At 31.5% G+C, this 14,086-nt stretch overlaps 1 protein-coding gene across 1 annotated transcript; it reads right to left on the bottom strand.

Moving 5' to 3' along the window:
- Positions 1–8,105: 8,105 nt before the first annotated feature.
- On the bottom strand, positions 8,106–8,816 carry LOC136970429 (zinc finger BED domain-containing protein 5-like). The gene has a single exon (XM_067264866.1). The coding sequence runs from the start codon at positions 8,814–8,816 to the stop codon at positions 8,106–8,108; it is 711 nt and encodes a 236-aa protein (XP_067120967.1).
- Positions 8,817–14,086: the final 5,270 nt, after the last annotated feature.

The raw sequence follows: 14,086 nt of genomic DNA, 5'->3' as shown, positions 1-14,086 counted from the left end.
AATTAGTTTCCATTAGCCCTTTATCTTAGTAATAAAATTATAAATACAACGATATTTATTACAGTCTTGAAACAATTGCTTATATGATTGAACCGGTAAATAATCTGAACCAAAACACTTTTGTCTGACAGACGTCAAAACCCTTACATTCACTTACTAAATCAAAACTGATACGAGAGGAACCGAATTCACAAAAATCTAAACACGTAGCTATCATTTTTTAAAATATATTGCATCGCACATATAACACTGCATAATACAAAATTGTCTCTCTACATTTAAATAAGGTATCGAGCCCCATTCATTAAAAATATTCAAATACAACTTATTATATTTATAGTTAGTAGCCCTATCTTTAAACTCAATTAAATAATTATTTGCTAATCTCATTAAAATATCAGAGGCATCCGTTTCATTCAACATCATAGAATAATCTCGATAGCCAAAATTTTGCAACAAGGACGCAATTCGATCTCCCCACGCTACTCTTTGAGAAAGTAGAATAATTTAGCGGACACTGTAAGTACACTGACGGACTGTTTATGTAACCATCTTAAATTATTTTTTTATCAAAATAAACAGGGATTCGTTGGAACTCCAAATATATAATGTACGATGGAATCCATCTTTTTAAAAAATGCAAACGTTTTTTAAAATTAATTTGCGAATTGTCGTCTTTCCCTCAAAAACAAAACTCCAAATCTCAAACCCATATAGCACTACTGAGTGAATAAATGACTCGAATAATTTTAATTTATCTTTCTAGCGCAGCGGTTCCCACTCTTTTTTTGACCAGGGACCACTTTGATTTCATTGTTGTTAGCAGGGACCACAAGGTTTAAAAAAATAAACTTTAATCAAAACTTTTAACATAAGTAATCGTTAAACTCAAGAGTAACATGCTTTAACAGTACTATTATAATAGATAACATAACATTTTTAGTAAAAATTAAATTCAGTTTGTATCAATGTGGAAATAATAATTTAAAATGAATAAAAGTGTTTTAAATTTTTCGCAAACCATGTTTTAGCTCTTGAGGACTACTGGTTGGGAACCGCTGTTCTAGCGTAACAATCTACCAGACACAGTTGCCTTAATAATCTTGTCTGTTCCAATATTAAGTTTATTATGAATATACTTTAAATGCTTTAAAAAACGTAGCCGTTGGACTGCAAAATACACCCAAATACTTGTACTCGTCAACGACTTAAATTTTAGAGTTTTGTGTAAAATAATTTTTACTTTTAGAATGTTTTTCTCCTTCTCGGAATACCATTATTTTAGATTTATTAGCAGAAAGTTTTAACTCTTGTAATGCATATCCCAAAAACTCAACCATTCTCCGCAGACCTATAGGCGAGTCTGCCATGACAATTAAATCGTGTGCGTATGTCAAGATTTTCACCTCCGTTCCCAGAAGACCCATGCTCACTAATTCGGAGTCATTAAATTTTCTGAAAAGTAAATTTAGACATAAATTAAACAATATTCGGCTCAATACACAACCTTGTTTCACTCCTTTAAACGTGAAAAAAGATCAGAGGTACCCGCTTTACCAGACACACATGCTTCTGTATTAGTACTGTATATAACTGAATCAAACAATTCACAAATTTATAACACAAACCAATTTTCAAAAGCTGTATTCACAATAGGTTTTTATCCAAAGAGTCGAATGCCGATGTCAATCACGTCAACGAAAAAAGCATAAAGTTTACCTCGTTTCTTCTTTAAAGATTTTTCAATTAAAGCATATAGAGCAAAAATATTATCCAATGTTGAAAAACCAACCGAAAGTCAACCAGGAAATCAGAAAGTATCTCGTATTTATTCAACCAAGTTTTAATCGCGTATATAAAATTTCACAAAGAACATTAGAAATTGTGGATAGTAACGAAATTACTCTATAATTATCAGGTCTTTAATCTTTAAGTCTCCTCTAAAATATAGGAATAATCTTACATATACCCCAATCCGATGGGTTATTTCCTAATTGCATTATTAAACAAATCTACCATAAATCTACTCAAGCCTGGAAAGTACTTATATAGTTCCACCTGTATACCATCAATACCCGGAGCAGTACAGTTTTTCATAGTAACTAAAACCTTTTCCACTTCCTATTCTATTATTCACGAATGCAACACATCATCCTGCCAATTCACACACCAGTTATACATAGAAGTATTCGTTAAATAGTTTCTAGAGTGAAATTTGCTTGAAAAACAGACTACCCAATCGACATTTGGAAGCTCCTTATATTTAGTTTTAACAAAAAAATTAATGAATTGTCAAAACTGTTTACTGTCAAGACGCTTAACGTTTATTAACCTTCTGTAAAAAAAGCTTTTTCTTAAGTCTACATAAATTGCGAGTCACATTACGTTCTTTAACAAAATTACAGTAACACTATTCTCAATCTTTGCCCGTTTAATCACGTTCAACGCCTGATTTCTTTTAGCAATACTCAACCTACAATCTGTATCAAACCACGAAAAAATAGAAGTTCCAACTGGCCTTTGAGACCAATCTGAAAATCAGGTTTTAATTAAATAATCCCGGACTTCGAACTTCAACACCGACTGACGCTGAATCGTACACAATAACTTATTATATTTATAATTACCATCTCTCTACTTTCTTTCCACCAAAAAATTCTCCCTGTCTTACCCGTAGGCCTTTTGTACGGTCCTGGTATTCTCTTTTTAAGTTTGCAATCTAAAGCTACACTAACTGGGAAATGATTACCATATACTTTATATATTATTTTCGGACTCAGAAGACCTTGAAACGCCGAGAAATGCAAAGACATTCGGGTGTTTTTTCTACGTGTATGGATTTTAATGTGTGTGTGTGGGAGGCACAATTTTGTTCGAATTCTTTGAAGCTTAGTAACTCCTGGGCTTTTTGCCAAAAATTTCTGAAATTTTACAGAATGATTTGTTTCTTAGGGATAGTAATAATATTAAACTTTGGTAATTAAAGGACAAGGGCGTACGAAGATAAAGTCAGTCGTGTATATCTTCAGTAGGTTCAGACTTAATGTCCAATAGGGCAAGACTTAACATCGATTTTATTCGTTATTCGAATTTAAAATTTATTTATAACATCCATCCTTACCCACAAAATTAAGATTTTTGCAATATTATAGTAAATTAAAAATATAAAAATTAATTTTATAACACAATCTCATAATAGATGGCGCAGCACACAATTTTATTTATTTTGCTTAGTCGTATAAAACATTTTTTAAACTCAAAAACTCATAACAGCCGGAACAGTTACGTAACTTGATGCTGGATTTTTAAAATGAAGAGACAAGTTAAGAAATTGAATATGTTCTGAAAAGAACTTCAAAAACAGAATATTTATTGCGTTTTAACTATAATACTATACATTTATATCAATTTACATTTTTACTTGTGTGCTTAAATACATTTATTTTCTAGTAGCTGAACTAAAGAAATAATTCAAAACATTACATTATTTAGTCGCTTTAATTAGAGACTAACGTTTTCAATAACACAGTACGTGTAGATTTTGACAAAATATCTGAAATAAAATAGATATATGATGTTTTGATACAGCTGAAATAGAAAAAAAAATTAAAAATTATTTTAAATATTCTGAAACACATCGTAAAACAAAATTATTTTCAAAAATTGAAACACCCAAATAATAGAAGAAACCTTGAAAACATCTAACAATGTTTTATTATGAGAAAAAATTTCAAAATTGCAGAAGTTTACCCACTTGTATCGTTGATAAGACACTCACCGTACAAGTGGTTTTGTAAGTTTAACTTCTGCAATTTTGAAAAAACGCAAAATTTATATAAAATTAAAATTGAAACAGTCTTTTGTATACAGCATATCAGTTTTTCATTTCCATTAACTTCTTCCACTATCTCCTTTATCTTATTGTTAATTATATAAGCATTCCATTGTAAAAATTAATATACTAAATTATGATAGAATAATTTATAAACTAGAGATTTTGAAAAAATCCACTGCAAGGTCCTAATAACACGTGATACGTAAATTAATTATTAACATAAGTTCAGATGCGCAAAATGTAACTTATGAAAGTTTTTATCAAAGTTGATTTTTATCGATTTCCATCGGCAAAGGACAGATTTCTGGTTTTTGTAATTTGTGTCCTGCAGGCCTCATTCTTTGTTGTTGCCAGTTCCACGAGAGAGGACAGAAGCGAGTCGATGGCACTAATCATCTGAAAATACAAATCGATTATGTTCGCAACAATATTATCAAAATGTTTTTAATATCAATTTTACTGAAATTACTCAGCAACTCAAGTAATATAAAAATAAAAATTTAAATATCACGTACTCTGATGACGAAATTCTTTTTTATACAGAAAAGTCCTCCGACAGAAAAACCAATTGGTGTTCTTCCAAACCGTTTCATGAAATTCAAGATCTAACAAGAATAAATATACAAGTATAAATTACACATCGTGTTAATAATAATAATAATATAAGGAAACGAAAATATGAACTACCTTGAGTTTATACAAAAGAGAACAACGACTCGAGGATAAAATGTTGCATTGGTGGAAATTGCCGTACAGCTAATTAATAAACGATTACAATAAATAATTGAAACGGCATTCATTATATCCTACGTTAATTATTTTATATCTCACCTGAGCATTTATTCTTGATAATGCATAAGAAACCACGATGCTTATAAACAACAAAACGAGGAATTCTACTAAAAGTTCTCCTTTAAAATATGGATCTAATTCCCAGAAAATCCCAAGACATATACAAAAACTTGAATAATAAATGGCATAACCATAGATTAAAGGAAAGAAGTACTTCCCTATTTCATTTATATCTTCGATAAACAACCAAATTCGGGAATGACGTCGTAAGATATTTTCGAAACTTTCAACATTTCCAGGACCTTTAATCAACTGTAGAAATGTAGAATTTAGTCGTTTCAAGTAGTCAGAGACGAAAGAAAATAGAATAATGTGAGAGAATGCCAAAGTGAAAAAATTATACGCATTGAAGATCAAGAAGAAGAGTAAAATCGACATGACAAAAAACTCCTTCGAGCAAAGACTTTTGTCGACCAAACGGGAAACACATATAAATCGATGTAAAAGACGAAGGACATTATGTAGAAAACAAAGAAAATGGAACCGAGAACGAAGTGAAATGAAAATATTTTGATACAACTTCGGTTCGACGTCGCCAGTAATTTCGATCGGATTCGGATATTTAACCCTTTTAAAGAGACTAAATTGGAAACAGGCTAAAATAGAACGTCATCAATAAGGTCGGCATGAAAAACTCGGCCGTGTCAGAAAATGTGAGATAATTTCGTCACAGACGACGTCGATTCGCAACGTCATAAATAACGTCAAGATCATGTTAAAATAAAGAAAAAATTCTACGATGTTCTGGTAAAATTTGTAGAAATTACGGCGGAATTTCTCTTCACCTCTATATTCCTCGACGTAATGAATTGCCGTTATACGAGATATCTTCTGTAGAAAACGTAAAATCTCCATGATTTCAAAACTGGTCTTATTGCCAGTGAAATTATTTAGCTATGGATTCATTCAAGCGGATCTTATTCAATTAAAGGCAATAGGATGCTGAAGTACGCAGCTCTTATATACTGGCGAGAATTATTCTCACGTTCTCTGTTACAGCACTTGAATAGACCGAATTCAATTCAGCCAGCTACACAAATATTTAAATACATAAATTAATTTAACTTCAGATAAACTAAATTGCAGTTATGTAGAGATTTTGTTTGTATTTCCACTTAAACAAATCAAAGGAAATTTATCTGGCAGTAAAGTACATACGCCAAGTAATAAATTTAATAAATTTTTGAGATTCGTTTATAGAAGAGAAATTCATTTCCGATTAAATGGCTTGCTGGAAGTTTATGTTGTTTGTTTTAATTTGTAATTTGAAATAAATCATTCAAATTTGTCATTTCATTGCTTTACATTAAAATATAGTAGAAATGGATTATTTATTCTTGATTTTATTGATTAAAAGTGATCAAATTTTACAGATTTATTGGAATATCATGTCTGATTTCACGTGCAGCATTAAATTTTTGAAAAGTTAATCATGAATTTGAAAATTTAACCTAAATAGCGATATTCATCAATGATTGCGAGTATACTTTTCGAACGTAATATGTCGAATATTAATTTCAATATGTATATATCGAATATATTAAGACACCGCTGAACGTGAGGGAAGCGTTCCAAGACGAGAAAGCGATAAACGAAGTCATTTTAACATAGGGATAGGGGTACACTGGACCAAAAATAAACATGATTTACTTTAACTTTAAGTTATTTTTATAATAATTTGCATAATAATATATGTTAAATAACACATAACACTAAACATATGCAAACAAAAATGTAAAGTTAATTTTTTGTGACGGAGGTCCTGGCTCTTCTGAAATTCTTGTTTTTTTCGATAAAGTGGCGTAGTTTTATTTGTCGCTTCCTTTTTCTTTCCTGAAGCAAATGTCGGTAGCAGAAGATCGCATCCAAAACGCCTCGTCTCGCTTTTGCACTTTTTAAATCTGTATCATTCGCTACAATTTGTTCAACGATTTCGGTTATCGTTACCAAACTTTTACTAAGGATCTCTGTATAAAAATTTTTTGGGTTATTTGTTTTCAGAATCTCTATTTTTCAATTGTGCATGAATTTCATGTTCTTCCAATTCTTGTAGGTCGTTCATAAGGATCTCAATCTTACCAGAACCTGCAGTAATTCCTCAATATCCTGCTCGTCAACATCTCCTAGTCCTGTTGTATCGATTAGGTTTACAATTTCGTCAACCTAACGATACAGAGATAGGTTGTTCTCGTTGAGAATCCTTGCATACCTCCGGCCATAACGTCTTCTTCCACACTTCGCGCATTTATCAGTTAATTGTTTCCAAGCCAAGTCAACATTGCCTATGGCATCCGTGATGTTATATATATATTTTTCCAAAATTGCAGCAAACAAACATAAATTTAATGGAAGAACAGCGCTACGACGAATCGCCACCTTTTTTGGTAGGTTCGTGTTTGGGAATAATCAATGAAATGCCACCAGCTACGTGGATACAAAATGACTAGTTTATCTATGTTTTCATAATGTAAAAATAAAATATCAAACAATATCTCTTTATATATACTCTCTGGAGTATGTTACTTTCTGGCGATAATGTCTTTGCGACAGCCCAAAGCAGCACGGATCCAAAATTAACCATTCAGCAGGTGCATCCGACATGAACTATTTATTTATTGTAACATGTTCTTGTCATAATGTATGCTAAAAATTAACTAGTAACCTGTAGTTACCTGATTTCTGTTAATGGCGATTAAAGCCATAATACACGTTATATAAGTTAATAATTTCCACTAATTTTGATATATACTGTGTGATTAACTGTGTGATACTGTGTGATCAAGTAAATAACGACAATCAATGTTATGAGGTTGTTACAAACCTATACCTCAATGATTACTGAAATAAAAGTATAGCAGAGATAACAAAAAATACATTATGAACTATTGAAATTTCTTATTCAGTAAATAATGAGATGTGTATATTACTCTTTAAGTGATTTAAGAATTCATTTACTCTTATTTCTGTTGACAAATAAGATTAAGCATTTGTTATTGTCATGCTAGTATGATTAATTTAATGAAAATGGAGAATAATTCTGAGAAATAGTATTAAAAAACATGCAATGCATGCTTGTTGACAGTAGACATTTAGATGCTCCTGCTGGTAGGTTTATACATATAAAAAATCTTTTATTTTAAAATTATATACCTTTAATTCTTTAGATGCAAATCAAATGTTTAAAAGTTTTACGAACAAATTAAGGTTACCTTAATTTATGTATTATATCTTTTAATTCTTATTAAGTTTTATAAGGATAATTTTAAAAGTATTTTTGGAATTGAATATTTTTATATTTCGATTCGAAATTTTATTTTACAACAACACAATTTAAATATTACCAACCAATTTTAAATTATTCCTAATCCGTTTACATTTAAAATTGTGCTGCATCCTTGAGTTTAACTTGTTCAAGTGATCAAATATGTCTGTTAAATAAGCTAAGTTTGGAACACCAAGAACCATTTTGTAATAATACACAAAATTCTGGTTTGTTTTCATGTTGAAAAAATATTAATATTTCTTCTTTAAGTTCAAAAACACGATTTAATACGCGACCTTTCGAAAGCCATCTCATTTTGGTATGAAGAAGCAGGTTATTATGATGAGATTGCATCTCTTCACATAGTTTTGCAAATATACGCGATTTTAATGGTCTAGCTTTGATACAATTAACCATTTTAATGATTTCTTCTAACACTCTTTTCAGTTCACGGCCTATTGTCTTTGTTACCAATGATTCACGTTGAATGAAGCAGTGAGTTGTTACAATGTTTTCGTTCTCCTTTTTAGCGTATGAAACAAATCCTTTTATAGTTCCAATCATTGTAGGGGCGCCATCTGTGCATACTCTCACACAAGATTTCCAAGATAGACCATTTGTATTAAAATATGCGTTGACGATATCGAAAACGTCTTTTCCCGTCGTAGTTTTTTCGAATTCCTTGAAGCATAAAAATTCTTGCAAAATTTCATCATCTTCAATAAATCGAGTAAAAGCAAGTAATTGAGCTTTACCACCGGTATCAGTTGACTCATCCAACTGCAAACTAAATAATTTCGATTCGATTATTTTATTTATAATTGATTTTTCAATATCAACTGATAGATCACTAATACATCTACTCATAGTGTCATTTGACAAAAGAATCTTTTTTTCTTTATTTATTCTTCTGCTTCAGCACCAAAAAGTGTTTTCACAATAGCTGTACAGGCCGGGCGAATTAAAGTTTTGCCAATAGTATGGGGCCTCATTTCTCTCGCGATTATTTCAGCGACTAAATAACTGGCTTCTTGAACACGGTCAGCAATTGCATATTTTTTTACAAAACTTTTACTTTGTTTTTGTTTTGTAATTTTATCAGATCTTTGAAATATTCGAGAGGTCTCTTAGACAAGTGGCGACGTAACAAGATTAGTAGCAAAAACAATATTCATTTTTTATAATTGTTTTAGTTATTTATTTATTTTAATACTTTAATTCAATTATTTTAAGTAATTTTAATTTAATTATTTAAAAATCTCGCGGCACCCTTGTGGCGAACTTGCGGCACCCGCTTTGAGAACTACCGATTTAATTGTAAGCATTTTTTAGATGTTTTTATTCAAAAATGGTGTTAGCAGAAAACAAAGATCAGTCTTAAATTGAGCAAACACATTCATCATTATAAACTATATTCGAGATGGATTTAAATTTATTATAATTCCAATCATTTGAGTGGAGAATTATTCATAAAACCCATTATTTTGCAAGTAGGAAATTGATTTCATCTCGTGATACGTGTTCATTCCATTAAAGTTTTTATAATAAATGGTTTTAAAACATTGTAATAATGTTTTAATGGATGTAAATATTTGCTTATCCTCAATATTTCTAGATGCACTTAGATCGTAAAATTCCTTGTTTCGTATCTGATAATGCAGAGATGATTGAAATTATAATAAAATTTTATGTAGTGCCGGAGACTCTGATTGGATCCAAATGGGTTAATATTACCTTAGATTCCAAGATGGCGGCTCGTCTCTGATTCCGACAAGGAAACAGTGTGGACACAGGTTCTAACCTAACCTAACCTAACCTAACCTATTCTAATAAATTACCATAATTATTAGAATAGGTTAGGTTAAATTAGAAAGTGCGTCCCCACTGTTTCCTTGCTGGAATCAGAGACGAGCCGCCATCTTGGCACCTAAAGTAACATTAACCTCCAAATGTATTGTTGTCGATAGTGGGTTACAATTACAATTACGTTACTTGTTATATATCCAAAACTGAGAAAATACTAAGAGATGTGGTTTTGTTGTAATTATTTCTGTACGAGATGCAATCTCTTCGTTTCTCCTTACGCAATTTTACTAATGTCGACAGAATAGAATAAAATCCGCTTATGACCTGAAAAATAAAATATTTTATTTTGTAGAAATGTGATAAACTCTTACTTAAGATAACCTTTGTAAATATAAATCAAGTACAGTACAGTAGAGTATCGATTATCCGACCCCCGATCAACCATCACATCAGTTAACCAACAGCGTTCTAGTCGGCAAATTCAAATGTCCGCTAGTGATGTGGCGCTACAATATTTGGCTATGTCTTGGCTAGTTTAATATTATTTTTGTTAAATTTTTTCATGTTTTAGTTGGCAACACTGGCTCGACCATAAAAGGTAGGCTAGTATTTAAACTAGGCTAAATTTTCTTTTTTTTTTACTTTATTTTTGTATTTATTTTGTGAAAAATAAAGAAATAATTTTTAACTACACAATAGCGATGATTATTTAAAAAAAAAAAAATTGTTAGGCTTAACATCGATGAAAATTCAACACGAAGTAGGTTAATAGCGATATAGGCCTACTAATTACCTGGGATATACAAATTTACTATACTAATAATGTATTTTTCATACTTTTTGGTTATCCGTTTTTTCAGTTATCCGACCAACCCCAGTCCCCAATTAAGTCGGATAATCGATGCTCTACTGTACTACAGTATCATATAATAAAGATTTAGAACTATGGAAATAATCGAATAATCTTAATCTTTGCTGTTTTTCTTTTTCTTTTTCCGAGCAACCAAGGTCCATTTGCTAGTTTAATATAAAAAGAAAAAGTAACAAATACGATACTTACTCTAAGCACAAAGTTCTTCTTAACGAAGAAGAATCCTCCGACAGAAATGCCAATGGGGGTTTTCCCGAATCTCTTCATAAAATCTAGAAACTAATTAGAAAAATCTATTAATTGTCAAGTTATCAATTAGAAAATTTGTAATCTAAAGAATTGAAGTGAGATGAACCTTGAGTTTGCTTTCAATTTTCATATTGAATGAAGAAAATCTTCTGATTTCTATGAAGCCATTGTACAACTGAAAACATTAATAAAGTAACATTCTTATTTCTTAAGTTATAATAAATACATTTTGTTTGTGTTAATTTTAAAGAATTTTCCAGATGAAGACATCACTCACCTGCAAAGTTAAACGACTCAAACAGAAAGAAATTAGAATAATTGCAAAAAATAGGGCTAAACTGAAACCCGAGAAAATGATAGTCAGAAGCAAGTTTAGGTCATTAAATACCACTACGTAAATGAAGAAACAGGTTAAATACATGGCCACTGTATAGATCATAGGAAAGACATGTTCGCACACGTCGTTTAGTTGTACAATAGCATCTAGTATCTCCGTGTGCTTTTCTATGCAACTGTTTAGGAAGATATCCACACGACTGTTTTCTGCACCGAAATTTCTTATTTCTGTAGATATATTTTTTAGCCTATTATGTATTATAACTCCATAAATTACGCCTTGCGTTATAATAAGAATTATAATGGCGTATATGTATCCGAAAGAGACATTTCCCATAATGCTACAAAAGGTAGCCTCTTCGGTAGATCTCTTATCTCTTAAAATTGGGAATAAAAGAAAATCGATCATGAGGCAACAGCAAAACATGGAAATAAAATATACAATAAAGGAAATTAGTGCAATTTCTTCGAAGAATTTGGATAATATAACTTCTTTTTTATAGCTACTTTTCTTATATTCGAAAAACACTTTTCTTCTGTTGAATCCGCTTATTGTCACAGAGCAAAATAGGTAGACAATGGTGTAGATGTACTGGATAATAACGTTTTCAGAACCGAAAATGAATGCCCAATCACCACACGCGATGTCACGGAAAAATATTTCCAGAAACTGTCGAACGGTCAACAACCACAAGAAAATTTCTATTCCTGTTGAGTAATATTTATAAAGTTTTTCTGCCAGCAAAGTAGTTGTGGCCTTTCTTGCATTGTTCTGACAGCGACAGTCCATAATCAGGTTGATGGCAAAGATTTTCGACACTCGAAGAACAAAGTCCATCATGCAGACCGGACATGTTTCAGAATCCATTGCCTTATTATTGGACAAAGTCGTCATTCGACGATATTGAATCAAATAAAGTTACTCGTGTACGATTAATTGATATATATCGAATTTATTAGATATTTTTATGTAGCCCACGTATAGGTTTTCTCTGTGAAATAGGAACCTCCTGATGATATTGAAGTATGGCAAATTATATCGAAACAGTTACGTGAGATTTGTTTACGGTTTCCATCCTAAATAAGTGTTTATCGATCGAAATTCATTAAAGTCTGTTTGTTCAGTTTTAATTCCATTATAAAAAGGAGATCATTTTAATGGAAAACAATTTTCCCGTAATATATTAATAGAAAATTATCGATTTTAATAAGTAGACCTATTTCAGAAATCATAATTTATAACACAGAAACACAGAAATTTTCTCCCGTTTTACTTTCTCGACTCTGTTAAATATAACAGAGAAAAAGTATGGCGATAGGTCAAAATGACACCCCCAAGGTTCTTATATTTTTGTTTTTCGAGAACCTCGAAAAGTCGAGGTTTTTTTTCTGTATGTGTGAATGTTTTTTTTAAACTCTTTCCGCCCTGTGGGCACTAAGAGGGCCTCTTTTAGTAGGCCCATTATGGGTTCGGCCAGGCCCACAATGGGGCGACCGGGTGGTGAGGGACGGGGCCCGACATATCCGAACGGACCACCCCCCGAAAAATTCCTGGGGATTTGTATGTGTGAATGTTAGTGTGTGGGGGGAAGGGACACGATTGTCTTCACTCACTTCGCAACTTAATAACATTCGTGCCTTTTGTCAAAAATTTATGAAATTTTGCAGGGTAGTTTGTATATTAGGGGGACTGATGCTGTTAAATTTTGGTGGTTGACGGTTGAGGGGAAGGGGAGATAATGGAGGTCGTGTGTATCTCCATTACGGTAAGACTTAATGACGATTTTACTTGGTATTAGCATTTACAATTTTTTATAAAATCCATCACTATCCTGAAAATTAAATTTTTTGCCATGTTATAATAGTTTAAAATATAAGAGGTTATTAATAAAATATGATGCCATCGAATGTTGCCGGAAAAGTTAAGCAACTCGTTGCTGGATTTTTTCAGGCCACCAAGTTTACACTCCTTACGTATACATTACGAAATTTACTATTTAATAACATAATTTTTTTTCCTTAAGCTATAAAAATATTAAAAATTAAATTGTAATTTTTAATTAAATGTTTAATAAGAACTTTTTATGGCTGTTTTAAATCAAAACAAGTAATTAAAATTATACGACAGACAGTTTATGACAAATTAAATTTTATTTGGAAAACTGTAAAAATTAATTTAGGTTCGTTTAATTTATGTCCCCAGATGCAGAGAAACTCTATAAAATGTTTTATTTTTATATACTCGATACCAATTAAGTTAAGATGAATATTCACCGAATTTCAGACAAGATAAATAGTGAGAGACGTCAAACGGAAATCCTAAATTTTTACGAATTACAGTGTTGGATACACGGAGTACTTTGTTCTAAGGCATCAATTGTTAACTCAAATTCCCCTAATTCGTGAAATCGGCGGTAGTCATGCCAAGTTGGCATGTTACACAAAGATTTGCCTACGAAATGGGCAACATTCTAGAATCCGCGTAACATTTACAAGTAGATTTATGTTATAATAATATACGTGTCTGCTTATTACATGATTGGGTTAATGTTACCTATGGTAGCGAACGTGGCGGCTCGTCTCTGAAACAATGGGGACGCACATTCTAACCTAACCTATTGTAATAAATTACCCCTATTCTAATAATTTGGTTGGTAATAATTATGGTAATTTATTAGAAAGGTTAAGTTAGGTTAGAACGTGGTCCCCACTGTTTCAGACACGAGCCGCCATGTTTGCTACCATAGGTAACATTAACCCATGATTGGTATATTATCAGGTACATATTTATGTGGACAGACTGTATGCTACAACATCAAGCGTAATGTGTGTGGTTTTTACTTTCTCGCCGTTATATATGACAGGGGGAACGTAC

The sequence above is a fragment of the Centruroides vittatus genome, unplaced genomic scaffold, assembly GCF_030686945.1.
Source record: "Centruroides vittatus isolate TY-2023 unplaced genomic scaffold, ASM3068694v2 contig_1972, whole genome shotgun sequence".
Lineage (NCBI taxonomy): Eukaryota > Metazoa > Arthropoda > Arachnida > Scorpiones > Buthidae > Centruroides > Centruroides vittatus.
Note: the sequence above shows the minus strand (reverse complement) of the source record. Positions and strands in the feature narration are given on the sequence as shown.